This window comes from the organism of the source record quoted next, unplaced genomic scaffold (assembly GCF_019419815.1).
Source record: "Pyrus x bretschneideri cultivar Hongxiangsu unplaced genomic scaffold, Pyrus_bretschneideri_v1 Contig29, whole genome shotgun sequence".
In the NCBI taxonomy this organism is placed as follows: domain Eukaryota; kingdom Viridiplantae; phylum Streptophyta; class Magnoliopsida; order Rosales; family Rosaceae; genus Pyrus; species Pyrus x bretschneideri.
In genome coordinates, this window is record NW_025999601.1 from 2,731,103 (window position 1) to 2,757,491 (window position 26,389).

At 35.3% G+C, this 26,389-nt stretch overlaps 3 protein-coding genes across 21 annotated transcripts; 1 reads left to right on the forward strand and 2 right to left on the reverse strand.

The window, feature by feature from the left end:
• Nucleotides 1-3,175, forward strand: LOC103947700 (50S ribosomal protein L18). Of its 14 annotated transcripts, none has more exons than XR_007260004.1 (3): nucleotides 1-201; nucleotides 616-684; nucleotides 2,938-3,175. XR_007260004.1 is itself a non-coding variant. In XM_048588679.1 (3 exons), the coding sequence occupies exon 3, from the start codon at nucleotides 1,942-1,944 to the stop codon at nucleotides 2,320-2,322; it is 381 nt and encodes a 126-aa protein (XP_048444636.1). In that variant the 5' UTR covers nucleotides 46-201; nucleotides 606-684; nucleotides 1,930-1,941; the 3' UTR covers nucleotides 2,323-2,597. The 14 variants fall into 14 exon arrangements, 7 of the variants coding, with proteins under 7 accessions (XP_048444636.1, XP_048444639.1, XP_048444635.1 ...); XR_007260005.1 differs by having other exon boundaries at nucleotides 632-684; XR_007260003.1 differs by lacking the exon at nucleotides 2,938-3,175 and adding an exon at nucleotides 1,279-1,630 and having other exon boundaries at nucleotides 606-684.
• Nucleotides 3,176-11,896: 8,721 nt separating this feature from the next.
• On the reverse strand, nucleotides 11,897-13,902 carry LOC103947701 (heavy metal-associated isoprenylated plant protein 3). The gene is made up of 5 exons (XM_009358639.3): nucleotides 13,753-13,902; nucleotides 13,462-13,657; nucleotides 12,890-13,107; nucleotides 12,685-12,772; nucleotides 11,897-12,587 (listed from the first exon to the last, which is right to left on the reverse strand). The coding sequence occupies exons 1-5, from the start codon at nucleotides 13,759-13,761 to the stop codon at nucleotides 12,190-12,192; spliced, it is 909 nt and encodes a 302-aa protein (XP_009356914.2). The 5' UTR covers nucleotides 13,762-13,902; the 3' UTR covers nucleotides 11,897-12,189.
• A 4,599-nt stretch (nucleotides 13,903-18,501) lies between these two features.
• On the reverse strand, nucleotides 18,502-21,794 carry LOC125479469. 6 transcript variants are annotated; one of them, XR_007260030.1, is made up of 6 exons: nucleotides 21,591-21,794; nucleotides 21,383-21,494; nucleotides 20,520-20,795; nucleotides 20,321-20,428; nucleotides 19,780-20,022; nucleotides 18,502-18,741 (listed from the first exon to the last, which is right to left on the reverse strand). XR_007260030.1 is itself a non-coding variant. In XM_048588761.1 (5 exons), the coding sequence occupies exons 1-5, from the start codon at nucleotides 21,597-21,599 to the stop codon at nucleotides 18,674-18,676; spliced, it is 540 nt and encodes a 179-aa protein (XP_048444718.1). In that variant the 5' UTR covers nucleotides 21,600-21,791; the 3' UTR covers nucleotides 18,502-18,673. The 6 variants fall into 6 exon arrangements, 3 of the variants coding, with proteins under 3 accessions (XP_048444718.1, XP_048444717.1, XP_048444719.1); XR_007260029.1 differs by having other exon boundaries at nucleotides 19,780-20,031; XR_007260028.1 differs by having other exon boundaries at nucleotides 19,780-20,019; nucleotides 21,591-21,793.
• Nucleotides 21,795-26,389: the final 4,595 nt, after the last annotated feature.

A 26,389-nucleotide genomic window follows, 5' to 3' on the forward strand; every position in this document is an offset into this window, starting at 1 on the left:
AATATTTGGGTGTCCATTAACTTGTCAAAATTGAACCCAGTAGCCCAATAGGCACCACAACCCTCCAATAGCCCGTTACCCACGCCAGCCCACCCGTTGGCTTTCCTTCTCCTTCTCCCCACTTTCCTCGTTCCGTCGTTCGGCACTCGGTCACACTCCCACGCTTCCACCCCACCAAGCCTTCAGCCTTGTTCCCGACAGGTACGTGAATTGCTCTCTCTCTCTCTCTCTCTCTCTCTCTCTCGTCCGTTCATGTTTTCTTCCTTCAGAATAAATAGACGTGTTTAATCATTTTTCAAAAATGTATTTTTATGATTAATTATTTTATGCTGTGAATTTTTGGTCGATTGCCCCCTCCACTTCATAAGCAAGTAATAATCCAGGATTAGGAAATTATGTTTTTTTTTTTTTTTCTAGCATACGAAAGGGTTTGTGTTATTTGAATTTTTGAGCTGTCCTGGTTTGCTTTTTTGCTTTGGATTTGGGCATCACAGTCCTTTACTTTTTATTTTCCTGGTTTCTTCTTTTTTTTCCTCAGTGTTTGTGTTTCCCTCTACTTTTGGATAAAGATTTCTGATGGTTTAGTTTTCTTCTTATTCTAACAGCTTAATGTAGTTTGATATCCTGCAAGAGAGCTAAAAAGGTTGAACTTGGTCGAGGAGTTTCGTATTTGTTTCGTTTGAGGTACAATCTTACTACTTTTCGTGTTCTTTCGTATCGAGTTCATCGAAGGTTGATTGACTATCATCGTTTTCATGTTATTTGTTCATGCTTGGAGGTTGTAGTTTGCTCTTTGATCTAGTAAATCAAAATACGATTATCTCAGTATATGAATTTAGTGAATTTACAAATGCACGTCTATATGCGTTGCACCGACTTCATAATGCTATAACTTGTACAGAAAACTTGAACCGTGCGCTAGACTGGTTTTGGTGTTTCTTACCATTAGTAGTAGAGTTGCAGAAGCTATATCTTATGTTATGTATTACTTGCTTCTGGTTCTACTTACGGCTAGGGTAATCAGAGATATTTCTGTCAGTTGCTTTTGAGTAGAATCAAATATGTTTTTGGTGTTATCTCTAAGACCAATTATGCTGGCATTGCTGTTAATAGCATGTACTTGAGTGAAAATTAAGGTTAAGCATTATAAGATACCTCTGGCACTTGGATAACCTTTCCACTTTGTGGAACTTCCAAATATGCAACTTCTTTGCTAGGAACACGGAAATTGGTTTTGACGAGCGTGTTTATTTTTTCTGCTTCCCTCTGTGGAGAAAGGGAACTCTAAGGTAAATTGATATTGTTGGATTTCCCTGTCTTCAATCATCAGCCCTACAACTAGTCTTACAACCACTAAGGACTAACAAATCAGTGTCTGTGTGAAACTTTTGAGGTGGCGGAGCAACAAAGAATGCACGTTCCTTTCACTTTCTGGATTTCAGTTTATCAGATGGTTTGGTGGGAGTGGGAGTCAGATTAAATTTGTGTACCAAAGTTGAACTCAAATTGTTTCGGAATGTCTATTAAGATGCATCTGAACTTACAATTTTGGGAACCTGGATTTATTCGGTCCTGTATATCTTGGCAATCAGGCCTACAATAATGCATTAGTTAGCATGTTGTATTTGAAGGAATTTTTTTTTTTTAAATTATATCTTTATTTAACACGTCGAAGCAATTAGTATTTGGTTCTACTTGTTTGATAAAAATTGGGTGGAAGGTGCAACCAGTTTGATTCAAGTGTGTTATCACCGTTCTGTCAGTGCTTAAATGAATTTGGTTAGAACTTACCCTGTGGCTGTGGGTTACGATAACTAAAAGTGTCTATGTACACCCCTTGAGGAGAATTAACCACCAGAGTTTAGTATCTTTGTTTGGTTGATAAATGTTTTTGTATCCAATATGCTTTTATTAAACGAAAAACAGCAGGACTGCCTCAGAATGACGGTTGTGAAGCGGTACGTGCTGCGAATGTTCATATCATTGAAGTACATTACAGCAAACGTAGTGGACAGAAATAATGGCAGGATTGTTGTATCAGCATCTACAGTTGAACATTCAATCAAGGGCTCACTCGAATGTGGAAGGTCTTGCAACGCAAAGGCGGCGGCAGTTGTTGGAGAGGTGTTGGCTAGGAGACTCAAGGTGGAAGGTCTTGATGAGGGACAGGGACGAGGGATTCACGTCAATGTAAATAACGAAGTCGAGAAGAAGGGTTTCAGGAACCGCACCAAGATTTGGGCTATTGTCAATGCTCTTAAGAACAATGGAGTCAAACTCGTTCTTGATGATAACGATGAAAATACTTCTCGGTGGAGTTAGTATTGAGAGCTCTCTTGTTTCATTCCTTCTATGTGTCCATGTGCTGAATATACGTGTGATTGTTAGTAGCGACATGGACGGATTTACGCTCATTGTACAGAATCCGCAATTACCGGAATGTGTATGTTTTGTTTTCTACAGTGCAGCGTAGCTATGATTAGGACAGGGGGAGTGACGGAGCTCCTTGAAAGACTAATGTCACAAATTGCTGTCACTTTTCATGTTTTCTAATTGATTTTTCATGCTTAAAATTATCGAATCTTTATTCGTTTGAACTTTTCTACCACTTGTGTCGATGTTGCTTTAGTACGTGACGAAAAACAATCATGACTATGCACTCTGGTGCGGGTTTGATTCCTATCAATTTCACTCCAACAACTAACAATTTAACTCATTAATACTATCGTTTGTGAAAATAAAAATAAAAACTTTTCTACCATTTATGTTTAGATACTCGACGGTACTTGAGTCTGCAGTCAATATTGCCGTCTATGTTGTTGATATTGCAAATTGCAAACTTACAGTTGTCAATATGTGGTGGTGTTTGATATTTGTCAATATTGGCTATGTTGGCGGTGGACCGTGCTAAACCTAAAAGTTTATTCTTGATAACAGGAGCAAAGTGACTTGGGGTGATATTTGAGGTTTTATTTGCAACTACCTTTACCAGCAAATCTTGCAGCATCTTCAAATGGGATAAATTGGCTCAGAATTGAATGTTATGCTTTGTCAGGGAGTTGGTGTCATGCATTCCTTCCCATGAAGTTGTATTGATAGTGAGTCGGTGGAGGTTCGTGGGAGGACTTTCACCAAACTGCCAAATTTAAAAAGTTTTGACTGTCGGCTCTCTCAATCCTGATGGATATCAAAACTTTTTTTTATTTTTTTATCAAGCGTTAAATTTTGTTAAATTAGTTATTGACGGAATTCAATACTGGATTATCTAGTCATTTATGAGTCAAATTTTCACATTTTAAAGAACATTGCTCATTTGTTCTGTTCGGTAATATTCCTCCGTTACATGTTAATCAAGATCATGTTTTATATACATACATATATATATATATATATATGTATAGGAAATAAATTTGGATGCAACACGAGGAATTTCTTTAAAAGATCGCTAATTCTAGTAATTACCTCCTATTTATGAAGATCATACATTACATAAAGTCCACATTTTTTTGGCTTAATTTGAGGCTCTATGAAATAAAGAACTTTTGACAATATATTTGTACCTCCAGTGTTTAATAGCATTTACACTTGCACCGTGATTAGCATAACCATTCCCGCTTCTCAGTATTAAAAATCGCATCTCTCAATATAACAAATATAGCAAAATAAAATATAAGAAAAACTTCAAATCAATCTAATTAATATCGGTCTAGTGATAGTTTTCTTCACTTGTAAGTGAGATGTTTTAAGTTTGATTCTCGTCAAATAAGAAGTTGAACCACATTATTACTAGTCTATTGTAAGGTTAAACTCAGCTCATTTCCTTTAGTGTAAATAATTTTGTTGATAAAAAAAAAAATATTGTTGATAAAAAAAAAAAATCAATCTGATTAATAATATCAATTAGGGCTCCACTTTTTCTGCCCAGGCAGCTGTGGAAAAGGAAAAATAAAGGTAAATGAGAACCTTGGAATTTGACATGCAAACTGCAAAGGTCTTAAAAGGTGGATAAAGAAAGAAAAAGTTTATCCCTTCGCCATATTTTTGTCTTAATAATTAAAATCTTTTAGGAACTAAAGAGTTATTCCTAATGAGAATATTCACCTCTCTTAACACGAATATACTAAGGTAGTGTTCAAAGAGAGCAAACATGCTTTAACTTTTGTTGGGAGAATATAATCAACCTTAACATTATGCCCCATCGACTTCTTTCTCATTCTATTTTGTACGTAACCCTTTGAAGATCATGTCATCTTGGTAAAGAATTAATTAATTCTGAAATCGTTTAGCCATTTAACAATTATCTAATAAATAGATAAATTGTGTTTCTCACTCCAACCTTGAAATTTTGACAACATTACTCGCACACTACAATTTCTAATTTACCTATTTTTTAGAATTGATTTTAAAAAAATAACATAAAAAGTAAAGAGTTCTTATCATCAAACAACATGGAGGAAAATCAGAAAAACGAGAAAGCTCGAGTAAGGGCTGGTTTGGTATTACTGTGCTTTGAAAAAAAACTGATTCTGCTGTGCTGTGAGAATAAGCGACTGTGAAATAAAGCAACAGAGTGTTTGGTAAACTTTTATGTAAAACAGATGTGAAAAAAAACCGATTTTTCAAAGCTAGGTTTTGCAGCTTCTTGTTTTTGGCTTTTTTTCACCCAAAATTGTGAAAAAAAGCTGAAGCTAAATGTTTACCAAACACAAAAACAGCTCCCAGCTTTTTTTTATACCAGTTTTTTTCAGAATCACTTCAGTACCAAACCAGGTCTAAGAAGGTTGCTTCGCATCCCTTTTTGTAAGCTAGATCATCACATCATTTTAATGACAGAATGTGGGCTTAAAGAAATCCGAGCTCTTTGTACGTAATCTACGGTATATGGATATACGCATAATATAACTTCTTGTGGGGGCTGTAAACGAAATGCTTTGAAATAGTAAAGACCATGAAAAAGAAAGCCTTTTGTGTCCGCATTTGAAATGGTTTTTCATCATAAAGAAGACTTTATCTTCTTGACTTAAATGATTCCATTCTTTCTTCATCTTTGTTTTTATTTTTCTTTTCTTGTTTTATTAAGCTCTTAGAATTTTTTAATCAAAAGTCAAGGCCATATTTTCAAGCAATTTAGTAGTATATTTCGTTACTCTTTAAGCGATAAGTTTTAGGTTCGATTCTTGATGGATGAGAGATATATTGTTTTGTTCTCACTCAAACCATTCAGCTTCGGTTGAAGATGTCACACCTCGCCGGTTCTCAGCAGATGGCACCTTTGGAGAAGAACTAATAAAGCCCCTTCAAGAGAGAAAAGTTAACTCTTTTATGGTGGATCGACCCTACTTACATAAAAAGATTCATGTAGATAACGAGTTTAATATTAAATTATTAGAAGTCTGTAACTAATTTATAGAGTGACTGAACTTATTCCACTTTTAATGTCGTTGTATTGAAAAAATCTTTTGGAAAAAAAAAAGGAGGTCAAGATTTGAGGACTAGTTATGTAACTATAAATGTGGTTAATTAATAAAGTTTTGATAGTGATGAAATGATGAAGGTCATTTTGCTTTGCTTTTTGCAAGCATGTGGCTAACTTTTAGAGAGTTTAAACTCTTAAAACACTCTCATCATATATCTCCATGCTCAATGGTTTTGACACACCAAGGAGTTTGTTCTTTGCCCTCAACCCTTCATCATGACCAAACGTGTGCATAATTTCAACTTCTTTTTAGGTGTTCTCGATCACAAATTGATTAAACCAATAAACTATGTGCTTCACAGATCAATCATATATCTTGCAATGTATCGAATTTACATTGATCAAATTTCTCCAAAAGCAAAAATTTTGACTTGACAAATTAACGTCTCAGGCAACGAAAGAGGCAACGTATCTGCTGAAAGACAGATTATTACAAGCCATACGACGACGAAAGTGAAAGAGACTTTCGATGTATCGCAATTGTTCATCTTTTATTTCGTCGACCTTTAACCTTTTGACACTGCCTGCAAAATACTCACTCTCACATGGGTTTGAGGTCATGCCATGCAATGATCACGTCTAAGAAAAGAAGATTCCAAGCAAACCCTTTGATCACATGCGTTTCTTTAACTTTATTTTTATTTTTCAAATACTATTGTGCGTACATAAAAGAAAATATTTTCTCAAGAAGTTGACTACTTAATTGTGAGGTTGATGCGTAGGTACAATATTCATATTCTTTTCTTGTATTTAATTCCTTCATTATATTTGGCTCCCTAGCCGATATTACTCTTTGATGTCAAATGATAAACTACATAAATTTACTCAAAATCTTGGGCGATTTTTGGCCTAAAACTTTTAAAACTCTTATAATAATTCGCATAAAATGTACAATACATAAACGACTTTGTTACTTTAGTCAGTCAACTCATACACGAGGCTTGTCTTTAAATTTTAGTTGTTTTTTTCTTTTTCTTTTTTTTTTCCGAAAACTAAAAAATAGTTAGGTAACTACTTTTAAATTTTACTGTTATACGTTTTAAATTCTTTATAAATTGAAAATTTTAAAATAGTTACCAATCAAAATTTTAATTTCAAAAATAAAAATTAGTAGGGAAGAAAATATGTGTAGGTTTTGAGTAATTAACCTACAAATGTATGAAAATAACCTAGGAGTTTGGATAATTTTATACAGTTAATACATGAAAGAAATTTTGGAATTTGGTTGCAATCACATTGTTGACAAAATTAATTTCGATGCCAATAAGCGTTTTGGGTTCTTTTTGTCCTACTTTCCCCTTTTACCCACCCACCCTTTCGGGAAAGTTCGTGTCTTTTTCTCATAGGCAGACTAAACCGAGGGCATCGTTGTCACTTGACATGGCATGGTATGTGGCATCACCATCCATGCATGATGTATATGTAGCATGACATGACATCGTCCTTATCAAAATGTTGACAGGGTCATGACTCATGATGGACCACACACGCACGTTACACGAACTTCTAATGCAAGCTCGTGTGTCTCCTCCTTAATTTACACTTGCAAAGAGTGGTATGCAATTAAAAGTGTTTTTTTTATGCCCTAAAAGTATTACTTTCTTTTGTTGGTTTCTATTTTATTTAATTACCGAAAGCGAATTTATTAGTGGCAAAGACCAGTTTCTTCACTTGCAGGTAATTTAATATTTTAGTAGATAAAGTATTGAATTTTTATTTATATTCTTTTGTTTGAATTTCTCATCAAATTATTGTAATAGTTTCGAATCATCATTTCCTTAGTAATAATAATTTTTTTTAAAAAGTTTCTTTACTTGATTTTTTTTAGAATGTGCCTTGAACTCAATTTATGATTTTATTTCTTCTAAGTATAATTTAATCAAGAAATCCTATTTAAAGTAGTATGTAATTTATATTTTGAATACGGCATTAATATATTTGACAAGGGGGTGAGAGATTTGATTTAGTTCATAAATAGGTTAGGCTCAGCCATAATTTTTCGTATTGAGTTTTTCATCTACGAGAGTCGAAAGCGTGTAGATGTAGGAAACTTAATCCAAAAAAAAAGATGTAGGAAACTAAAAGCGAAAATTGTTGCGTCCTAAAAAAAAAAAAAAAAGGGCATCGTACAAAGAGTTGAGAATTTTGACCAAAACTTGATACAACTCCATACTTAGTTGAGTGGTATAATCACCTTAATCATCAGTTATCAGCTGATCACACGCTTACGTAATCAATTTTGGCTAAAATTCAAACAATTTTCTTTAAAAAGAAGTATTATTTTTATTGGTGTAGGTACTTGAGAACTCAACCTTTTTTCCTTTGGATAAGTGCTTGGTGTAGCTTCAACCATAGTTGTAAGTTGGAACTTTATAACTTTGAAGGGAGAGGGAAAGGAGTGAAAAAAAAAAAAAGGAAAAAGAAAAAGGGTGGCTAGTGGCGACCTTTCTTTTGGGCAAAAAGAGGGGATGCTTTGTGGGTAACTTCGGTTTGTAATGGTAACTAAATCGGTCCAAAACAAAACCAATTTGATTTTGTTCTGTATGTGGGCATCTGATTGTGTTTGTAGTACCCCACTGGATTTAAAGGGTACCCTACGCGCTAAGGACGTAGGTACCTTCCAGGAAATGTCGATTGTCCCATGGCTCATGGCTCATGGCGTATGGCCTGGTCCCATACGGCGGTACTATATAGGACAGCATAGCAGGAGAGGAGGGAGGGTGAAGGGAATATCCTCAGACTTTGTATGTTATTTCAAAAGTCCAGCCAGCAGACAAAAAAAACAAAAAAAAAAAAGAATTTTAACGAAAAATTTTCGGTACTGTTCATTTTAACAAAAAATCATATTTTTACACTAAAAAGTCAATCCTGATACTATTCAATTTACCCTTTATTTTGTCGTTAAAACTTAAAGTTTTCAAACCATTTTCATTAGTTTTCTTAAATAAAAAAAGCCCAACCAGCTCAGCCGTAGGCAAAGGACACCTAATGGGACACGTAGACAACACCCATTGGCTACTGATAATTTGTTTGGCTTAAGAGCTTATATGTCATGTAAAAATTGACATTTCAGTTGAAAAATACGAAAATTATCTTTTTATTGTTACTATTGATATGGATTTTTTTTTTCTCCTCATTTGAATTTGCTCTAAGGTGTGTTTTAATTCGTTTCCCCGGCCAGATTCATTGTTGGAAAATCAGGCTCATGAATCGACTCTCATGGTCATTTACGACGACGATCATGAAATGATTTTGTAGATCTCATTTTAATGCTCATAGATGTTTACGTTGAAAGCTCTTTTGTTATTCGATAAACACGTTTAACTGTTTATTAAAAACTTACCTCAAATGCTTTATGAATATGTTTTTTAAAAAGCGATTATATGATACTTCTAATAAAACGCAATCAGACGCGATTTAGATTTTTGTAAAATGCTTCTGGCCTTTTACACAAAAAAAAAGAAAAGAAAAGGAAAATCAAAGAAACCGTTATTAGTCACAAAAACTGGTAAAACCTAGCATTAATTGAGCTGATGTGAATGAGTTGATTTGGTTGTCACGGTATAACAATATAGTATTCAAATGAATTTAGCATAATCATAATTAGTTTGGTTTGGCTTAAATTATTTAAAAGTGGGCTAAACAACTAAATCGCATATATTTTGTAGTACTTGATATCTTCTTATTGGTCATCACTTTTGTACTAGTATGTTCCATCTTATACATAGATATTCACTACTTGTTACCAAGTACAAAATCATATAACCATTCCAATTTGACATCAAAATCCTCTTCATCAATTTACAATATAAAATTTGATTTGATTTGTTATAGAGAAATCACTGAACTAAATCCGCTACTAATTAATTGAGTTGATTGGCTTAAAATCAAACCAAATCGAATTGTAACATTAACATTAGTTTGGTTGCAATTTGAGACCAAACCGAACAAAACCAAACTCTATCCTGATCAATATAAACTATTTCTTCTTGAGTAAAAAAACAAAGACTTCCATAGAGGAAAGGAATAATTGAATCGTTACCCTCTCAAATTTCGAATAGGAAATCGACGAACAATTATTGTGTTGTGCGGCCTCCCTCCCACAGTAGTGCTCACAGTCAATTGTGCCCGTGGTATCGACAGAGTGAGTCCCACTCACACAGTCGCACCGCTGCTTTTAAAATAGGCAAAATTGGTCGACATGAATTGGACGCAGGGATGTTGAGACGGTCGCGTCGTACGCTCACTGAAACGTGCACGACAACACCTCAGCCCATTGCCTATCCATTCACAGGTGTCCTCAAGGAAAATGTGCTGCTTTTGCTCCACGGTTGCAATCTCAGGGATTAAATTTGTTTATAATATCTACGTACAATTAAAGTGGCAATTTAAAGAGATTTTAGCTGGTCCGTCTATTTTTAATTGATGTGTCACTATGTTTGATTGATGTTTCGTTAACGTTTGATTGATTTTGCACCTGGTTTCATAGATATTTTGTTAACGTTTGATTTATATGTCACTATCAAGGTTCTAAAAATGCTAAACGTTATTTGGAGCGTTGGAGCTTAGCGGCTAGGCGGGGACCTAGGTAGATTTAAGTAAATTTATTATATATTGTATAAATAAGTGTTTGTTTATACTTAAACGCACACATAATTATATTGGAATACATAAATTGCAAAATAAAATGAAATATGAGTTATAAAGTATTAGAACATATTTAAAATGGAAATAAGCATATAATGACTGTTCATCCAAGTATTCAACAAGTTTCTAATATTTTATTAAAAAATTAAAATGCAAAATGAAAGTTATCAATTTTCTATCCAAGTGAGAGTCGAGATCTAGGTGGGTGTCTAGGCAGGTTTAGACGGGGGCTTAGGTTGACTCCTAAGTGGGTCTAAGCGTACTTTCTTAATTTTTGTATTCCTAAGGACTAATTGGGGCGGTGATTAGCTGCCAAGCACCTAAGCTGGACCTAAGCGGAAATTTTTAGAATAATAGTCACTATTTTTTTATAGATATTTTGTTGATATGTCATCAATATTTAAGTTAATCAATTCATCAATTGAAATTTATAAAATTCATCATTTTAGCCAATTTATGTAGTAACATCAATCATTTAAATTTTATAATAAGATGAAAACTTCATTAAGGGGTTATTCTCATCTATTGACTATGTAGTTTTGGATAAATTTTCTAAATTCTCGGAAAATTAGCTCAGGATTGACCATTGATAGTTGCATTTGTTTAGTTTCGATTCCAAGCACGTAAACATGCCACTTAAAAATAATTAGAACGAGTGAGATAGGTACATGTGGATATATATATACACACACACACACACAAAAGAAAGTTTTAAACTTGTACTCCTCAAGCTTTGCCCTCTCCTAAAATTTTGCTGGGGATGTCACATAGGACCAAATTGATTGTTAATTATAATCAAAAGAATCCTAACCATAGAATAACTTATCAAATTGATAAATAATGCTAGGCCAATGTGTTCCCATCTTTGACCTCCAACTATAGACTAGAATATTCAACAACCCAAAAATACTAAATATTATAATTAAGATTAAACTAATTTTATCGAACAAATAATATTATCTCTATCAAGAGGTAGAAGAGTGGGTGAAGCCGTATAAAGGGCTATTAATAATGTGGTTCAAATTTGGTTTTGGCGAGAATCAAACTAAAACTACTCACTTATAAGTGAAGAAGAATATCACTAGACCGTAGTACTAAATGATAAAATTGAACTAATTTTATATTAAGATTTCGAAATTAAGAATCCTCTTGATCATTATAATTTGTTTATTTTGTTTATATATTTGTAGCCAAAATTCAAATGTAGGGTAAGTGCTGAGAATGACATTAATGACATGTCATTGTCCAAGTGGTTGTATTTGTATGCCACTAAAACCAAACCGCACACTTAAGAACAAGTTTCTTCCGTTTTTAGTGCTTCCTTCGCTCTCACCAGCTGCAAAGTGGCTAACTGCTAATACCACCTTAATTATAACTGAACTGCACCTGATCGCATTTGCACCTAGCCACGCGCACGTTGGCCACATAAAAAAAAAAAAAAAAAAAAAGCAGCCAAAATATAGCTATATTTATAATCTGAAAGATTGCATCCCATGTTAATATTATTCAAGTTTTCGCTATCTACGATTTATTTACGATTATCTGAAAGTGTTGTTGGAATAAAAATACCCCCAAAATATGCAATTTTTTTAGAAGTACCCACTTGGTAAACAAGACTTTTAGTCCCGTTACGCCGTTGGCGGTACTAGGATGGCTGGATTGAGTAGATATTTCGTAACTTTGTCAAATGTCTTTTGGAAATTCCCGTTCATTGTGTCTTATCTTTTTTGAAAGGCCGAGTATTTTTTCTGAGCAGTTTAAAGATTTTTAGAATTATATCTAAATAGTCTTCCATTGATATTTCAAAGGAGCAAAAGTAACATTTCCGAAGAGTAGAAACTTGAAATTGTAACCAACAATAGCATCACTAAACCAGATCACAACCGTAGGAATAACAACAAAAACAAATCGCAGTGTTCCAAACCGGTTCAGAGACGAACCCGATCCACCAAAATTTATCTCATATCTACCCCCGTCTATTCTCTTATTTACAAGTTTTGTTTTTTCTGCTCTTTTTCATATCAACTTCTTATTAACTCTAATCCCTTCTTAATTCAGCAATTTCTTCACATAATTGAGCAGGCATTAGGGTTCTCGTCGCTGAACATCTCCGGCGGGTTGCCCAAGTACATTGGTGGAGGCGGAATCGGGTATCCGGGTGCTCCGTATCCAGGGCCGTATGGGATCACGTATGGAATCTGCTGCCCGTACCCGGTCGGACCCGGAGGAAAATCCATCCTGTTCCCCTCAAGTTTCCCACCCTCCTTTCCCTCCTCCCCTTCCTTTTTCTTCTTATCCCCGCCTCCGCCGTTATTGTCGCCCTTCTCCTTCTCTTTCTTCGGCGGGACAATGTCGACGGACCTCCTCAGCTTCTCCTTCAAGTTCTCTGCCAGAACGTTCATGTCCATCGAGCCCTTCACCATCAGCAGATCCTTCTCCTTGTCGATGCTCATCTCGGTGAACCCTGCCACGTCACCCACGTTAAAAACCAAACCAAAATCACAAAAACGGCGGCGTTTTACTGCGAAAAGTTGCCAATTAGTGGGAGATGATAAGCTCACCTTTCGTCTTGGTGACGATCCTGTGGATCTTCTGGATGCATCCCTGGCAGTGGAGGTTCAGCTTCAGAACCGCCGTCGTCACCGGAGGCTGCACACACAAATATACAAACCATTTAATTAAAAATTAAATAATTGAAAATATTGAGGCTGGCGCACGTTAGCGAAGGGGGAACCAGTGCACCAGTGCGCTGTTGTAAGTACGCACCTCTTTGGTTTTTTTGTCGTCGTTGGATTTCTCCGGCGGCTTTTTCTTGGCGTCGCCGCTGTCGCCATCGTCTTTGTTGTCCTTTTTGGGCTGGGGGGAGACGAGGTCGACCTTCTTATTGGTCTTGGCGGCGAGTTTGTCCCGGAGAGTGATGGGGTCCACTTTCCCGACCACCGTCAGCTTGTTCGCCTGGCTTTCTGACTTCACTGTCTCCACCTCTGTAACCAAACGACGCCGCCGCAAAAAATCAAAAAATTGTTCGAATCTAAATTTTGACGAACCTTAAAGTAGGAAACATAGCATATTCGGAATCAAATTTCTTTGAATTTGTTTTGAAAAAAATAAAAAAAAATTCTGGGGTTTGACGAGTGAGTCTGACGTCTGTGGGAAATAAAAAGTAAAAACCCAGATGCAAAAAGAAGTAAATGAATATTTTTGGGTAAAAACCCAGATGCAGAAAGCATTAAATGAACATTGCTGTGAAAATTTTGAGGAAAATCGTGTGGAAAATGAAGGGAAATTTAGAATTCGTGAAGGAGATGTGATGAGTTTTGAAGGATTTATTATCGTACCTGCAAAACTTTTGACGCATTTGACAATCTTGGTAGCGCAGCCCTCACAGTGCATGTCAATCTTCAGGATGACAGTGATGGGGGTTTCCTCCTTCTTCTCACCTCCGTCGCCCTTCTTCTTCTCACCCCCGTCGCCCTTCTTCTTCTCACCCCCGTCGTTGCTGGCGGTGTTACCGCCGCCGCCGCCGTTCTTCTTCTGCATTAAACCAAAAACAAACACCAACCCATTAGTCGAAACACAAAACCCAAAAGCATAGAGAAGGAGAGGGAGAGTGAGGAATGCAGTGTGACCTTGGCCATGGAGGATTGGTTTTTCTCTGAAAAATTAGTCGGGTTTCTTTTCCTTCTGGTTTTTCAGGAATTGGAGAGTGGGAGAGAGCAAGGAGACGTTGTGTGAGATGGTGGGAGGGTAGTGGGTATTTAAAGGCCGAGAGAGTTGCGGGTCAGTTACTGTTGTAGTGTACAGCTGGATGTAAATTTTTAAAAGAAAACTAATGAATAAGTGTTTGAAAATTTTGCGTTTCAATGATAAGAATAAAATAAATAGTATTAGAATTTATTTTTTAGTATAAAAATATAATTTTTCGTTAAAATAAACAATACTAAAATTTTTTCATTAAAGCTCTCAAATTTTTATGATGGGGACGATGGGGGTTGCCTATGATATGATTGTGTATGTATGTATGTATGTATGGTCAATGTCATTGAGGCATTTTCACATACATGTCATGTGCGTCGGATGTGTGTGGGCGTGTGAAATGGGGCTTCGTATTTACGCGTGGCGAACGAGGAACGAAACTTCCTTGTATTTTTGGAGGAAGGTGAGGTGGGGTTTGGTGGTCGTACGCGAAGGATTGCGTGGAAAAAGCCCATAGGCTCATAGATTTTGGTCTTGGTCTTGTGGGGTTTTAAACTTTGGCAGCTTTTTCTCTCTGGGTCTATAAAGTGGACCCTGATGACTTCTCTAAGGATACCACGTCGGTTAGTAATCCGGCAATCGTGTGATGCGATGCGACCGTCACACTCAAGTTTTTCGCAATTTAACAGTTCTCCTTGACTAGTGTGACATTATAAAGTATGCATCTGTTGCGAGCCATATGCCGACTTGGCCGAATTAGAAATATTGGACATATCACATGGTTTGAGTAAATTAGATAAAACATTCCGACAACTATCAATTATTTTATAAAATCACTTTAAGAGGCTAATTGAAAAATAAAAATCTTCATGCATCCAGTCAAAAGATCAATTGGTGTTCTTCTTCCATTATAAAATAAGAAATTAACGTTTTTTTGCTTGGAGTTCGAGTAAAGTGAATGTTAGCAAAAATTTCTATGCGAAAAAGAATGTATAAATATGTAAAGAAAATTCTCCATAGTAATGTCTTTGCATGTGGTGAAATGCAGAGACATTTTTCTTTGAAGAAGTGAAATGTACAACACTACCCTTGGCCCAATTACGTTAGACTTATGTATATCAGCCCAATAAGTATAGTTTCAAAGACCATAGGAAAAGGCCCATTCCATTTCATGATATTAGTACACTACAAAATTTCTAGGGGCATTTTAACCGTAAAATTTAAAATTTATGTTTTTTTTTTTTTTTTTTTTTGGTTTTTACCAAAGATCTTTTTTTGTCAATCAAAGTAAATTTCATTAAAAGAGAAAGCTAGTACAAAATGAAGACAACTCAAAACGAGAGTCCAGAATAGTCAAGCAAAACTCCAACTCTATAAAAGAAAATTACAATGAAATGGGCCCAAAGTGAGCAGCCCAACGCAACTAACAACTAGAAAAGCCTAGACATGAAAATGTAAAGCAACCACATCCACCAAAACAGCAATACCGCCACTGCAGATCCGTCGCCATCACCCGAAAGAAAGGTCGAAGAACCAAATAGATGCATGAAAAATGAGGGTAGGCAAGCTACCCGTGCTAAGAGCACTCCCATAATCCTACCAATTAGTGCAAAATGCACTTTAAATGCTATAAGCCACCAAAGTGCACCTCTGGAGGAGATCCTAGGAAGAGACACCCAATGAAACGACCAACAAGGGTAGATGGTTGTAAATTCACATTGAGGAGCGATATTTGGAGAGGAGCAAGGTATAGAAGCCAGATCTGAGATCTCAGGGACATCTTAGACGAAGCTCAGAGCAACCTGAGACACAAAATGCTCAAAAAGGAAAAAGTTGAAAATTAAATGCATAAAAAGAAAATCCAAATCACCAGCTATGGTGGTTTGGAGAAGTGAAAACCGGGGTGGAGTTGAGAGAAAAAAGGGAGCTGGGAAGGTAGGGGAAAACGGAGGGAGAGAATGGGAGATATAAAGGTAACAGAGGGTGGAAAAAAGGGGGAGATAAAGGAAGGCGAACAACAGGGAGAGAAGGGGAGAAAGAAAGGAATCAGAGGGTGGAAGAAAGGAGAAGAGGGAGGAGTATGGGCACTAAGCTGCCGCCGACCCAAAGCCGGAGTAAAGAGTCGACATGAAGAAGGGTTTCAAAGCTTTAGAGGTTTATGGGGGAGAGAAGAGGGCACATGGCGAATGGTGAGTGTTTTTTTTTTTTTTTTTTTTTTTTTTTTTTTTTTAACAAAGATCTAAGTGTTAGAAGACCCGGAGTACGGAGCACCACGGAAAATCCATAATACTTAGGGAGCTTTACATCCAAAATCTTCATCTATCAACAATTTATCAATGAACTCTTCATAATCCATAGTTTAGGGTTTATAAACCCAAGCAGCCAAAAAAAAAAAAAATCTAAAACCCCAAATCTCAAACATCGACCCATAAAGACTATGGGGTTTCTCATAAAAAGGGAATTGTTATTGGCACTCCAAAAATCTCATTTTACACTTCAATTTTTTTTATAATTAGTAAGCACTATACAGTTAAGTGGATTGTAGAATGCGATTTTTGAAGTGCTAATAACAGTTCCTGTTAAGTACTAGATTTAATGTTTGGCTTCCCTTGTCAAAATTTGTAAATACTACCACACATGCTCATAATTTAGAGTTAGGGTACAATGCTGATCTGGGATTACTACTGGGATTGAACTTGTCAAGCACCGGCCATCATCACTACAAAAGGTTTGATTCATACATTTGCATATGCATATCAAGCTTATTTTTTTAGATTTCTTTTGTTTAGTGTAGTTGTCTAGTCAGAAATTCATTCTACTATCCAACTGTTTAGGCACGCAAATTAAGATAGTCCACATAAGCCATCTGACACATTTTTCTGTGCGTGGATTTCTCACCCTTGATCTGAAAAAGGTTTCTTTGGCTTGTGACATGTGTCTCCTTATTCCTTTTGTTTGAAACATTCAGCTATTCCATTAAAAGAGGTTCTAAGGGTTCATTTGTTTCTTGGCTAGGTTATTCACATTTCAAGAGAAATAGTTCTTTTAGCCTAGTGCTACCTCTTAAGCTTCCAAACCGAAACCTTGGCCACAAAACCATCTCATGCACAAACACACCCAGTCACTGCATATTAGCGTTGCATTGTTTTCATGGTTTTACATTAAGTTGTTGGTCTATACCTTAAGTTTTATATCCTTCATAGACCAATTTTTTAAATTCATGTTAGGTTCTTCTTCAATTGTTTGACTAGAGAACCTGACTGGTCGTTTGGGTCCTCATTTAATAAGCATATCATAACATCATATTATTGATTGTGTTGATCTCGGTGCCACAAAATGAAGAGCTCAGGAGGAGCTGTCATCTCATGAAGACCAAAGGAGTTCATCTTTAGTAAGACAATGTTATACAAAGGTAAAGCTGCTCCATAGACTGGGATCTAGGAATTGAGCTTATGTGGTCTTTGTAAAAACTTTGTTTATATTAGTGGATTGGACTCAGTGGAGACTTCCCGGTTTTTTAACCCAAATGTGGGTTTTTCCAGCCAAAAACTTTCTCGTGTTCAATACTTTACAAAGCATCCTTTATGACCAAATAACCACTGTTAGAGGTAAACATTGTAGGGTTTGCTAGTATTGACACTTTGTTAAACAAGTAAACATAACTCAATAATTAAGGTTAAAACATAACTAACGATCACACTACGTTATTTTAGCATTATAAGTTTGCTTGGTTTATATGCTTGTCAGCACCTAATAATCTGTACTCAATTGATTAGTACGTTTGATTAGTCAATGCAGTTGGTTTCAAAGTTTTTATTATAGGGTAATCCGCTTGGTATCAATTTCAGTTCCCCATTAAAAAACCTATATATATTTCACTCTAAAAATTAGGTTTTTTTTTTTTTTTTTTTTTTTTTTTTTTGTTGTTGTTGAAAGGAATCAATAGTATTTTCATTGATAAAGAAGACAAAACAAGGTCAAACAGAAGCCATATTACAGATAGCAACGATCTTCCAAGAGGGCATCCAAAATCAGATTGGGAAGGGACCCCAACCATTTACAAAAAGTACTAGAACCAAGGCCACATCTAGCGAGACGATGCGCAACACCGTTGGCTTGATGACGAATATGGGTACAGTAACTTTAGTGATCATGGAGAACAGTGCTTCGTATCCTTAATAACTTGCCAATCAGAGATAAATTAACCATAGATCCTTCTGTACTCCTAGAACCTGAAGCGAATCAAGCCCAACAACCAAATTTTGGAATCCCCTAGTCTTTTTGCGCAAGCCCCCCCCTCCCTTCTTTTATCGCCAGGGCCTCTGCTGAGTTCTAAGAGTTTAATTACTAGTAAGAACAACTTGAAACATCCCCACATTTTGCCCATGCAGCTTGAGCAAAAATGAAGTGTTAGTGTATTTTGAGTTCCTAAATTAAATAGTCAAAATATCTTTTTAGATATTTAAAATAACAACACGCGAATAATGTTATTGTGTGATAATATAAAAATATTGGCTCCATACTTGTGAGAACATAAATATTATCTTGTAAAATGTTCAAACTTGAAACAAATCAAATACAAAGTTTTGATAGATGAGATTATACCAACTCACAAGCACTAGATCCTATTAGATTTTGAAAATAAACGAGTTTAGACTAAAGTAGTAGTAAGATGAATGAACTCTTGGAAAATCCTCGTGTTGCATCCCCCTCTTTATTTTATGTTTTCTCACCAAAAATAAATTATACAGTCTTGCCTCCAAATAAGCTATAAATTGATTTTGTGAATCCACGGTATCTTTCTTTGTTTAACTTCCGTGGCACGACCGCAGGCAATGTTTGCCTTCTTTAATTTCACCAATTTTTTTTTTTTCCGATGAAGACTTCAGGATCAATACGTGGGGCATCTTTCTTCGGGACATCTACAACAAGAAGTAAACATATTCATCCAATAAATAAACAATTTAAAATACTAAAAACTGCGTCGTATAGATAACATATTATCTTCCATACCTAAAATTGACATAACAAAAAAAATAAAAAGTGATATAACAAAAAAATAAAAAGTGAACTAAAATGAGTAATTATATTTCTAGATATACTGCGTTTGTATTGAACCCTACCTATACTATGGTAAGAATTTCCAACTTACTAAGTTATAAGTATCTGGTGTCAAGATTTTACAAACAAACGATATTACTACTTTAAATTTTATTAAGGAGAGGGGGAAAATTTCAATCCCAAAAACAGTGTATTGAAGAAGAATGCCTATCAATTAGAGCATGGTCCAAATCGTTATAAAAATCTAATAACAGTTAATTTATAAAGATTAACATATGTACAAATTTACTCTAATACAAATTCCATACCATTACTTAACAGAAGAGGTGTTCTAGACTTTTTCTAGATATATTTGAAGTCCTTATTTTTTTTACCTGTAGTAACTGTTGTATTTTCACAGACAAAAAAAAAAAAAAAATTGTATGTATAGGGTTAGGATCGGGAGACACATAAATTTTGATATACTTTCATAAAGCTCACTCCATAATGTATTTCAACGATCCAACCGTTTATCTTTTAGATATTTCCTCGAATATATCTTTAAAAAAAATTACTCAAATATGAAATTATATGATTGCTGGATTAATCATCTATCTTTACAGAATCGTATTCATTCATTTTCTTTCCTACAAATGAATGTTTTAATGGTTATGGATTTGTCTATTTTTTTTTCAAAATTTCAAAAAAAAAAAAAAAAAAAGAAAAAAAAGGATCTATGAATAATAAATTGAAATATAAATTGTTTCGATCATTAAAAAGATTTACGATACAGAAATCACAAGAAGGTGTCAAAATGTATGTAAAAAAATTGTGTGTCCCCCAATTCTAACCTATATATGTAGACTACATAATGTAGTTATCCAAAATATGGGGCACTAAAGAGTGTAGTGCTCACTTACTTTGTCTAGCGAAGTACAATGCCTGATATTCAGGTTTCTCCCATGGTTTTGGAAAGAACTTCCTTCGAAGTTTTTCCTTTAGTTCAGAAGCTTTTTTTGGAGCATTTTGCGCCATCTCAACAGCTTTCTTTGGAGCATTTTGTGCCATCTCAACAGCTCCCTTCTGAACATTTTGCGCCATATTAATTGCTCCCTTTTGAATCTGGTTAACCATCCCGTCAGTGTTTTCTTTGCTCGTTGCTGCTGTTGCCACTAATTATATAAGTCACAATTAATTCATAAAAAGGAAGAATTGTCACTTACCACTACGTTGACGTTCTAATGATATTCTCTTTCACTTGTAAGCGGTGTTTTTTAAATTCGACTCCCGTGAAAAGCGAATTGGATATCAAATTAATTATTATAGCTGATTCATGCGATTTAGCCCAAATCACGTAACCCTTGTGTAAGTGTATCGGTGTGTGCGTATATATACTTACATGATACAACAGACTATTTCGAAGCCTAGAAAGTATTACATAGGAAGAAGTAGTAGAATAACCTGAAGTGGCTTTTATTTTGGTCGAACCACCTGAGGTGCTCGGTATAGAATTCCACAATCCTTTGCTGGCGGAGGAACGTGTTTTTCCTACCTCCTTTGGGTTGGTCTCTTCAAAACATGAGAGGACAAACAAAGTTAGTCAAATTCAACAGCTATGAAATCATTTGGTAACGGTTTCGTTTACATTTTTGGGTTTTACCTTTTTGTTAGGAAGAGACAAAAAGTACAAAAGTCTCTTCAAGAAATTAAATTTAAACACGACGATATTCCTAATTTCTTCAAGCTACTTGGTGTAGCATTTCTGATGAGGGCCTCCCTTCCCGCTATTGTCATCCCCAACATTGGATTTGGGCATCCCGATACGAGTTTAGTGCTCTCAGTTCTTGTCATTGATAATATGTCGATATGAAGCAAGTGACTTGAAGAAATTAGGAATCCTCCTTTCCATAGTTGAAATGAATTAGTGCAAATTATCCTAACACAATAAAATAATATGTCGATATAAAATGATCAAAGATCGAGCATTTAAACGCAGAAACCATTGACCTTTTGAGTTACAAAATTATAATATTCGAACATTTTCATAGCATAGCATTATTTATATCAAACATTCAACCTATAAAATGCAGACAAACAGATCATGTATGGACAATTCCTTGTAGTTTCGTTTTATTTGGTTTGATTTCTAATCCGGGGTCATTGTTTATTCTTAAGAGGAGAATATTCAAATATTAAATATACCTCTGTCCAATTTGAGGTAGGAGGATCCTTTCCGGATCCACTTTATTAATACATATGATTGATCTCCTATAATCCCAATATAGTCTAGTTATCAAATTTTAAGTGGTAAAAACTAATTTATACACTACGTTGAATTTCGTATAAATTCGGACAAGTAATCGTCTTCTCTAAACCAATTTAAATTCAAACATTCGGCCAAAATACTTCTAGCTAGACTTATACTCTAACAAATAGAAAAGAGGTAATTTAGGTTGTTAAGTTAAAACTGCATGTCTGGTAAGAAAACATGCATGTTTTTACTTCTAAGTTCAATGAAAATACCTGCAACACGATTAATGAGTCTGCCAAGCATGGTAGGGGTGCCTGAGGCAATTGCGCCGTTTGGGAACTCCACACGCAACCTGTTCGGGTCCTCCTTCTGGTTCTGATTACCCTGCATTATTAATCATATCACAAACAACTCACACAAGCGCAAAGAAATTAAAGACAGATCTCAAGGTTATAGATGTGGCTGAGTCGATTGACGTACGTTTCCCATCGCGATTTTAATTTCTTTTTTCTTCTTCTTTTCTCGTCACTGGGAGATGATCAGTGGAAAATGAGGAGAGACATGGCCTGTATTTAAAGAAATCTGAGACCGATTCAGTTTTGATTTATTAATTAACTTCTACACCTGGATCGCATTAGCAGAGAGTGGGTCTTTATTTATTTTGTTCAAGACTAAGTCTAAAGACTCGTGAAATATATATAGAAGCATTATTTGTTCGTTACTAAACATATTCTGTAGTTACTAAACAAGAGAAAAAGAAAAAAAAAAATATATATATATATATATATATATATATATATATCAGATTTTGAGTTACAAATGAAAAAAATATAACAAATCTGAAAATGTAATGGTTTGTTCGTTAATATTTTGCAAAACAGTTTATTACATATACAACGAGTGAAAAATGTGTTTGACATATTATTTTGTGACAATTAAGGAGCTAACTTGAATAAGCTAATGTAGAACTCAAAGGCATGCTATAATCTGTAGAAACTCGACAAGAATAAAAAAGAGAAAAAGAAAAAAAGGTAATCATAGTTTGAGATGTAAATGAAAATGTATAGAGAAGATAACGAGAGTTTTTGTTTATGGAAAAGCTAACCACCACGGTGATTTTTTATGGATGAGGAGCATTGTCTTTTTAGAAATAATGTTAATATAATATTAGCATACAACTTCATTTCAATACGACGTCTATATTATTATTCGTGAGTGTTACTATGTTTATCCCATAGTTGTATATCTCCATCCGCATAATGCGTGACTTTTATCTATTTATCTTTACTATTAGAAAGACAAAACCATACTTTGGGGTCACAAGACTTCATAAAAATTTATTGGACGCAAATGTCCCTGAAACCAAAAAACTTGTAATGGAAGTGAAAATCCCCGTTTGTTTGTTCCAAGGATATTTTTGTAATAATGCTAAAGACGTGTGAAATAATATAAGCATTATTTGTAGGAATGAGGATCATCTTCGAATTCTTTAATTGTATCCGTTTATCGTAAATCTAGTTTTCGTCAGGTACTATTTGTATTTAATTTTAAATAAAAATTTTAAAATAATTTCTGACTGTACAATGCACAATGAATAGATACAATTGAAGGATTTCCGGGATCTTCAAAAAAAGAATCCGAAAAGGATCCTCAATCATTTGTTAGCACTAATGAGTGTCTCTGTTTATCAAAAAGACTCCAGGGTCATTGTTTAATGGGTAAATATCAGTTTACTACCCTCAAGTTTCGTGGTTTTCAACATTTAGTACATGAAGTTTTTTTTGTCCCAGAGTCATACCTAAAGTGTTAATTTTGGGATAGTCTCATACATTCGTTAGTTTGGCTGTTAAGTTTTCTGTTCACGGATGACGTGGCACCCATGTGAACAATGACTGGGCGCTACGTATCATTAAGAGTCCACGTGGAAATCAAAATTTTGAAAAGAAAAAAAATCCCGCCCAAATTTTAACCCATAACATTCATTTTTTCTCGCCAAAAATCACAACCTTCTCTTCAAATGGGTCTACTCGGATTCGAGTATTCTCAGCATAGGACCTATACTCCTTTCTTCAAACACTGCCTTGCGCGACGACGACTCGTCCGCGATGGTCAAGTGACAGACGGCGAAGATAGCCTGCTCGCAGACGGAAGACTGGTGGTGGAAATCGAGCGTTGGTACATTGGTCGGCGAGGGTAGTGAGGCGATGAACAGTGGAGAGGAGTTGAGGTAGGAGGGTGAGGAGGAGGGGGTTCTGGGGCCAGTGGGCGGAGTCGAAGATGTCAGCGACGGAGGAATGAAGGGCGGTCCAGCTGCCGACGAAGGAGTGGACGGTGAGGGAGGAGCGGAGGAGGAGGGAAAGGGTGAAGTTGATGAGGTCCTGGAGGGTTTGGAGTGGGTTTGCGGCGACGACGGCGGCGAGATGCATTTGGGAAGTGGAGGGCCGGATTAGAATCGGGTCGGGTTTTGGTTTGTCTCGGGCATCGCTGAACACTGCATGAGAGAAAGAGAGAGAGATGCTTGGAAGTAAAGAAAAATGAGAGCAACAATGGAATGAAGGAATGCAGTGAGTTATGGGTTAAAAATGGAGAGAGCGATCGAGAGGAGTGTGGGGAAGAGATCAACAATGGCAGGCAAATTTGATTTTTTTTTTTGAATTTTTAATTTCCACGTGGATCCCTTAATGACATGTAGTGCCCAGTCATTGTTCATATAGGTGTCATGTCATCAGTTAATGGAAGATTTAACAGCTAGACTAACGGATGTATGACACTGTTCCAAAATTAACACTTTAGATATGATTCTGGGATGAAAAAAACTTCATGTACCAAATGTTAAAAATCACGAAACTTGAAAGTAGTAAACTGATATTTACCCTTGTTTAATTGATGAGAACCGTTGACTCATTAGCCATAATTGATAAGTTTTTTAATGTATGTGTCACAGCATGTAGCGATTACCTTAATTTGGTTTATAGGGCCAAATTCAAACTCTGCGTCCTCTATCGTGTTGGTGAAATTATAATTTTGGACTTGGATGTCAACATGTTTAGAAATTGTAGTTTGCAACTTATATTTTTTTTTTGTAAAGCTAACTTTCTAAGCGGATGGCGAACTTGGGTCACAGAAGCCAGCAGACACCAACACATTCACCCAAAGTGACAACCTCGTGGAGGGGCTGTGCCAGGGCCGAAATCTCGCCTGAACAAGTTCCTTGTAGTTTCGTTTTATTTATTTTATTTCTAATCGGGGGTCATTGTTTATTCTTAAGAGGAAATGTCATTGTTTAGTGGTAAGCTTGGATATTATCTCGGTTTCACATTCAATTGCCCCTTAGAATAAAAATGCAAATACTACATATACCTCTTTCAAAAAATTAAAAAAAAAAAAAATTAAGAAAAAACTCATCGGATTTTGAGTTGCGAAATATGTAAGAATAATTTTACATGTATCAGGTGATGAAGAAACCATGAAGCCATAATCTTCACAGTTGACGTTATCTTCTCGATCTGTGAGAGCGGAGGACATTTTTATATGTAATCAATTAATCCGTATGATTAATCTCTTATTATAATCTCAATATAGTCTGGTTATCAAAATATAAGTGGTAAAAACTAGTTTATACTATAAGTTGAATTCCATATTAATTAGGACAAGTAATAATATTTTCTAAAGAATCTAAACCAATTTGAACTCGAACGCTCGACCAAAATACTCACAGGTAGTCCTCCAAAATCAGGTCGGCCAATCAGAAATGCTCAGATAAATTGACTTGCACAGATGCAGCAGCTCTTGCCTGAAGACTTGGGGGCTGGTAGATGCTACATATATGCGCATAAATTAACGAAGAATAGTCAACTTTGTCCACGTCACTAACGAACGAAGACTTGTTGACCCTGTACATGATCACCGTTAGATGGAGGATCCTAACGAGTCGATTTTATACTATAAATTATTCCCTATTCTTGGTATATTTTGGTTATTATTTTGGTGAGATTTTGATTTCTTGCTACGTGTTTTTAATGTAACACATGCGAACTTGTTTGGAGCATAAAGTAATCAAACAGTGGAATTTTTTAGTGATTCCAATTGGAGCGGGTTTGTAAATCTGTCAAGAAGGTTATGTCAAAATTTCATAATTTTATCCCAAAGCATCTGATCGTGATGAATTAATTTATGCCCAGCTTGCAGTGCTGGCAGATTGTGCTGCAGAGCTTATTTTTTATTTTTGGGCTGAAATATGATGGATTTTGGATTTGGGCTCTTCCTGGAACTTGAAGAGTAGGTCCTAATCTTTAGTTTGAGTCGTTTTGGGCCTGTTTTAGAGCCCTGAAGGTCTAGAAACGTGGTTATTTTTGTGTTTAGCAGATTTCCTAATCATAATGGGAATGTAATTCCTAGTTATCCTTTTATTATTTTATTTCCTAGTTTTTTAAAATCCTTTTCCTATGAGGGTTTTAATTTGGGGTAGTATAAATAAGGTTTTTAGCCATTAGGGTTCACGACACGACATTGAGATAATTTAACATTGAGATAATTTAGCAAAGCTTTGGAGAATTTTAGACTTTTTACTTACAAGGTGTTTTCATTCTTTTTCTAGTTAATGATATTTTCTTTGATTTTTATTATGAGTATGCGTAACTAATTCCTTTTGTTAGGGCGAAGCTTTGAGCCTTAGCATGAATATGTAATTTTTATTTAATTGCTTATGATTGATTACATGCATACTTTGAATTATTAATCACTGTGATTAAAACTATCTAATTGTCTTAATGCCTGATCACCATTAGGATCTTTAGAAAAGTAATTTGATGCAATTTTGGTCGGAAGGTTCCTTGAAATTGGCGCTGGCTTCTTGTGATTAATAATTGTAATCTTAAGGGTTGCAAAATTTTTCAAAGGGTTTTTATAAAACTTAATGAGTCTCTCATGTTCATATTTGATCCGAACGTCAGGATGGGTTGCATGTTAGATATACGTTCTATGTTGGATGTTCCAAGTAGGATATACATTAGGAAAACCTAACCTTCAAAGTAACATGTGTAGATCATAAATAATTGGTAAAAATGCATATGATTGCTAGGTAGTGATGGAACCCTAGTGCTTTTATAAATTGGTATTTAAAAAACTGTTTCTTTTTCCTTCAGCTTTAATATTGCAGATTGTCTTATTTTTATTAGTTAAATTCGTTTTATTAAATTAGGTCATGAAAATCAATCATCTCAAATTTCCATTTTACAATAATTAATTGGAATTTGATTTGCTTCGAATTATTTAATAAT